This window comes from Monopterus albus, unplaced genomic scaffold, assembly GCF_001952655.1.
Source record: "Monopterus albus unplaced genomic scaffold, M_albus_1.0 scaffold50.1, whole genome shotgun sequence".
Classification (NCBI taxonomy): domain Eukaryota; kingdom Metazoa; phylum Chordata; class Actinopteri; order Synbranchiformes; family Synbranchidae; genus Monopterus; species Monopterus albus.
In genome coordinates this window covers 4793159-4798952 of record NW_018127930.1, presented here as the reverse complement: position 1 = coordinate 4798952, position 5794 = coordinate 4793159, and the positions used below count along the sequence as shown (strand labels likewise).

The following is a 5794-nucleotide window of genomic DNA, read 5'->3' as shown; positions in this document are numbered from 1 at the left end:
TGTCCTGCACGTTCCTATATGCAGTGTAGCCTGTTAATCTGGCATATTTCTTCCCAGAATGGTTCTGGATGGAGCGCCCCTCATTGCCATCCATAAAGCTCGCTACTATAAACGTAAGGATGGTTTGGCCCTCGGGCCCGGGCCCTTTGTGACAGGACTGGAGTACGCCACAGACTGTAAAGCTACTGTGGTGGGAAAACCTGAAAAAACTTTTTTCACACAGGTTAGAAATTGATATTTTTTTATTTCCCGCCTTTTTATTCAAGTAAGAAAGAAAAGGCTTTTGTTTATCAAACATTTAAAACATATTACTTCAGTTTTAATGATAAAATCCACAATGCATACTATACTTGTATAACTTTTTTTTAAAGTTCTACAGTGCAATGTAAGTCAGCCAGTCTGTTTATTCTTACTATTGCTAGTAGGTATTGTGTGAATTGAATTCACATTTGCTTAACACACACGCCATTGTCTGTCATTTCATTAGGCTCTGTCTGATTTGGGATGTAGCCCCAGTGAAGCTGTCATGATAGGAGATGTAAGTATATTCTCAACGGTGATTAATTAAGAGCAAGCTAAATTTTCTGCATTTAGCATAAAGGCTCATAATGAGCACCCCAAATGAAAAAGGAGTAAACATCTGTAAACAGTGGTCTGTACATTATACAGCCTGTTACTAATTTCTATAGTAGTGTGTAGTAACTTTTGTGCACTTTACTAAATGTTGGTCTGTGATTGTTTGTCTTTCTGCTGTTTTTGTACAGGATGCAAGAGATGATGTGGGTGGGGCTCAGAACGCAGGAATGTTGGGTATTTTAGTCAGAACTGGTAAGACAATCAAAACTTCACCCTCTCCCTCCACCAGTTGTCGTCTTGCATTGTTGCATCTTCATTACAACCTGCATTTCATGGTACTGAGTACTGATGTTTTAGTGACTGAATGCATTCCACCTTCTCTCCTGTCATCTTAGGTAAATACAGAGAAGGAGATGAGAATAAAATCAACCCTCCTCCCCACCTGATATGTGACAGCTTCTCACATGCTGTCGAACACATCTTGAAGAACCTGCTGTAAGATACAAGTAAGAACAAAGGCTACAGTTTCATTTTCTTACAGAACCTCTCATTTGAACAAGAAAACAATCCCAAGTTGTCACTGTTTTAGATTAGCGGCGTTATAAAATAATTCCTCTCATCCTACATATGTTAAAGGAAAAGAAACAATAATTCACCAGGTGATTATTTAATTCGGACTCATTCGGACACAAATTTAACAGAGCAGATAAAATAGCTGCAAAGACTCGGAATGTAAGAATTTATTTATTCGTATTATTTTGATGTCTTGTCTTGTCACTTATTCCCTTCAGTTGTGTTATTCATACAAATACGAGGCTGAGGTGGAACAGGTGTAGCATATTAAATGATGTGAGAAGAAAATTAACTGTCAAATATGTCTCCCGCAGTCATATAATAGTGATATAAACTAAAGTAATCTGATCATCTTGTTTCGTAATTATGAGATAATGCAGAGTTTGCATGTTGCAGAACGTGCCTGAAAATCATCAGGTTTTAATGAATTATATATCAAAGTAATTTAGTGATAGTTGCAAGTACATTCAGAAGTGAACTGTTAATAGGTAATTCGACATACTTGGTGTTCCAAAGCATAAAGAACCACACACTTACCAGCTACTTTATTAGGTACACCTGTCCACTTTTATACAATTCGATGCAAGACTTCCGCCTTTACATTTGTGTTGATGAAGCTCAATGTTTCAGTTTTTGGTGAAATTGTATAAATTCAGTTTATTATTGAGGTCAGTTACAGGTAGTGTTGTACTTGACTACATTATTTATTATTTAGAGGTCTCTCTATTTTTGTCCTCTTCAGTTTCATACATGAAAGGGTCATAATAGTAGGAACACCAGAATATAATGTAGTGCAGTACACCATTACCTTTAACTATGACACCAAGTACACCAAACTAGCTCTTGTCAGTTCATTTCTGCTATGTGCTTTTTTTTATATTTACAGACAATTACATTAATACAGATGAAATCTTAAAAACCCAATGATTCTCAAGCAGGTTCTGAAGCTTTCCAACTCCTGCTCTGTACATGTGGTCAGTTACACAGTAGGCAGCAACTTTAAGGCAGTTTTTAGCCTATATTTACATTTTTTGAATACTACGTTATATTATCTATTACTGAGTGTACTGACAACTATCACTGAATTACTTTGATACCAAAGAATTCATTAAACCTGATGGTTTTCAGGCAAGTTCCTGAATGTTTGAACCCCTGCATTATCACATAATTATGAGATAAGCTCCCCCATGTTTTTCCTTTGGTCAATACAGTGTGCTTCCATATTAACCTGTAATACTGGATACAAGGCATATGCTAATATACAACCCTCCCTATGGCTCCACAGTAGGTTATCAGCTACATGTTGTGGAGGTAGTCTTAATTTTTTTTCCCATAATAAGTTGTGCCTTTGTGTCAGACTGACTCGTACTCTTTCTCCCAGGCTGTGTATCTGTCCATCAAGTTTCGGGCCGAGGGCTTGGTGTGAGCGATGACGTCCAGGAAGTCTGCTGTTGTTACAGTTCCCAGCTGAATCGCAGGCAGGTCAGTCTCTTCTGTGGAGGAGAATCACAGCGAGGCTTATTCAGGAACTTATGGCTGTTGTGGGGGTTGATCTTTTTATGCGTAGTTCTCCACCCTTTCGCTGTGCGTTATCCTACCGTGCTGATGCGACTCCAGTGCACTAAAGATCTTGCGGACCGGTCTCATGGCAGCCTCCTTACACACCAATCTCATATCAGAGCCAGAGTAACCCTCCATTTCCTGAAACACACAAAATTACTTTTCCCCCTCCCAAACATGACAATTATCATGAAAGTGTCCAAGACAATCTGAAACAGGCAAATGATTTAATGGGTAAGGCTAGTCATTTTCTACATTAATAGTATTTTCAATAGTCCCCATACAAAGACAAACTAATCATGAATTGCCTCTGACGGTTAATCTGTCAGTCTCTAGCCTGAATTTTCTTATTTGTCTGTGCCATAGTTATTCAAAAACAAATAAAAACACCTCTGCGGTGGGTGACATTTTTCATCATTACAAAACAAGACGATAGAGGTCAGGCACAGACGAATAAACTAATCCAAGTTGGAGACTTGACAGATGTTAATCGTGAGTAGAGGGAATTCGTTGTTGGTTTTAGTCTCCGTATGGGAAGTGTTGACACTATAAATACAGAAAATGATGAGCCTTATCCTAAAAATATATATTGTAACGCACCTTTGCCAGAGTTTCATAGTCTAGCTCAGTTCGTAGCTCCACCCCTCCTGAGGAGCTGAGAGGAGGCAGCCAATGAGAGATCATGGCTTGGCGAGCTAGTGAGGAGGGTAGACTCACAAGAATCCTCTTCTCTAACCTCCTCAACATGGCGTGGTCTAGTTCCCTGAGACAAGCAAGAGTGGGCTTAGTTACAAATGTGCAGTTAACTCTGTTAGCATTTTATGTCTTTTTTTTTTTACACTAAAAATTTTACTTTTTGTGGATTCAAGAAAAACATTCAGCTTGTTTCTGTATGTATTTCTTTTTCAAATACTGTGTGCTCTGTGGCTAATTTAAATAACTTGGATGCTGAAATCTAAATAATCTGCATATGACTAGACAGCGTGGTTTGAGAAATTACAAGTGTGAGAGAGAAATAAAGCAGAAGTTAAAAAGGTTTACTAGTATTTGTGTCAGTATTTGTCTTTATCTTCATTTATTGATGTAATGACAACACATACATGAACTGGTTATCATGAGATAAATGCAGATGGTATATTTTTGCTGCAGTAAGTGTTACCAGGGCAGGTTGGAGGCAGCCAGTACAAAGACCAGGTCTTCTGATCTCGCCAGTCCGTCCATCTGCACCAGTAGCTCAGTCTTCATCCTGCGACTCCCCTCATGCTCTCCTCTGAAAATAGATGGTAAATGACTGCACTTATCACTTTTCTTCCTTAACATTAAACCACCTATACACTCAAACACTGAGGAAGAGCTGCCATTGAGAGCACAATGTAGGGTTCAGTGTCTTGCCCTAAAGATGTTTCAACAACCAACCTATGCTACCTCCTGAGCCACAGTCCCCCAATATCCTCTCCTACTGATCGTTTGTGTAGATTTACTGTATCTCCAGGACATTAGTTAAGTCTATTACATGACTGTAAATAGTATCTATGGTGTAAAACTGGTGGAATAACTACAGTATTGAGGACCAGTAATCCTCAGCACTGGTAAAACTGCCACATCTACACACTTTATCACACTTTGTAGTTCAGCTCACCCCATATTGCTTCCTCTCTGGCCCATCACTGATTCCAGCTCATCCAGAAAGATGGTGGAAGGGGCGTGGTACCTAGCCAACTCAAACAAGACCTGCACATATTTATACAAGTCTTAACTAAACAAAAAAAATGTAAGCAATGTAACATACAGTATGTTTCTCTTATGTGTTGCTTTTGGTCTGTTGTATGTGTTGACTGACAACCTACCCTGACCAGTTTCTCAGAGTCTCCCCTCCACTTGCTGACGATGCTGGAGGCTGAGATGTTAAAGAAGGTGGTCTTACACTCTGTAGCCACAGCCTTGGCCAGCAGGGTCTTACCTGTACCTGTGTGTAGAATAAGATGATCACAAGAGTACAGGTCAGGTAGAATTCCAAAATGTAAGAAAAGTCATAATAGTAGACTGAGTACAAGCAAACAGGTTTTTCTTCAGCAATGGAGGTGTTACCTGGGGGGCCATAGAGCAGCAAGCCCTTCCACGAAGACAGGATACCTGTAAACAGCTGAGGGTACTGTAGAGAAACGCATAGAGGGGAATAAAAATTGGGAAAGAAGAGACATCCCAGAGAATGAATAACAATGGAGACTTAAGTTAGGGATGGAGAGAAGGTGGATGAACGGTGTTATTCAATAAAGCAGGCCAGCAGAACAGAAGATAGACCCGTCAGTCCTCATCTAACTCTGTAAATGTCAAGAGGATGCAGATAGCCTGATTTGTTGTCATCATATCCATGAGAAAGGTCTGGGTGGTGATGATAGGTGTGTGTCAACTTTTATTTGTACAGTATGTGCATTTCTTCATATGGAGGCAAAGTCATGTGAATGTCACCATCTATGTAAATTTTGCATGTCTGTGTTCCTTGCTCCCTGCCTATCTATCCATCTGTGTATGTGTGGTACCATATTATCCCAGATATAGATTTAATGTCAACCTAACAGACTGACCTGACCCCGCTGCCCTTCATCTCTTTTAGCCCTTTAAAGAAGATGTATTCAGAATCGAATAGAGGCGACCAAGTGCAGAAATACCAGCGTGCTCAGGCGTCAGCCGTACCTTAATGGGATAGACGACGGCCTCTTTGACTAATCGCTTGGCATCCTCCAGGCCCACGATGTCCTCCCACCGCACACTGGGGCTGTGTAAATAGATGTCCTTTAGGGGCAAACACAAACAGAGTGAGAGACGCATGTGGAAGATATCGGTTACAAATGGACACACACACGTGTCCTGGTGGGATTAGGCTTGCGTAAATAGTTGTCCTTTAGAATGAAACACCAGATAAGAGAAACAGATAGAAACCATCAATCAACAGATCAATTTATTCACAACAAGGCTCTTCACTGCCCTCTGGTGTACAGGTTCAGAATTACAATAACCCTATTAAAGGATATTTTCACGTTTACATGATAATCTATGGCACAAGTTACCATAAACCAACTCCTTT

At 39.9% G+C, this 5794-nt stretch overlaps 2 protein-coding genes across 5 annotated transcripts in view; one reads left to right on the top strand and one right to left on the bottom strand.

Annotated features, from left to right (window-relative positions):
• Nucleotides 1–2710, top strand: part of hdhd2 (haloacid dehalogenase-like hydrolase domain containing 2) — a 7000-nt gene extending 4290 nt beyond the window's left edge. For all 4 annotated transcript variants that reach the window (XM_020601158.1, XM_020601160.1, XM_020601157.1 and 1 more), the window contains exons 6-10: nt 58–223; nt 488–538; nt 765–828; nt 972–1082; nt 2531–2710. In XM_020601158.1, coding sequence (XP_020456814.1) covers nt 58–223; nt 488–538; nt 765–828; nt 972–1075 — 385 coding nt within the window. In that variant the 3' untranslated portion in view covers nt 1076–1082; nt 2531–2710. The remainder of the gene's footprint in view (nt 1–57; nt 224–487; nt 539–764; nt 829–971; nt 1083–2530) is intronic.
• katnal2 (katanin p60 subunit A-like 2) overlaps nt 1146–5794 on the bottom strand; it is an 8297-nt gene continuing 3648 nt past the window's right edge. The window contains exons 8-16 of the mRNA XM_020601002.1: nt 5778–5787; nt 5404–5577; nt 4798–4861; nt 4557–4675; nt 4349–4440; nt 3869–3979; nt 3310–3472; nt 2748–2850; nt 1146–2642 (exon numbers count right to left, since the gene is read on the bottom strand). Coding sequence (XP_020456658.1) covers nt 2503–2642; nt 2748–2850; nt 3310–3472; nt 3869–3979; nt 4349–4440; nt 4557–4675; nt 4798–4861; nt 5404–5577; nt 5778–5787 — 976 coding nt within the window. The 3' untranslated portion in view covers nt 1146–2502. The remainder of the gene's footprint in view (nt 2643–2747; nt 2851–3309; nt 3473–3868; nt 3980–4348; nt 4441–4556; nt 4676–4797; nt 4862–5403; nt 5578–5777; nt 5788–5794) is intronic.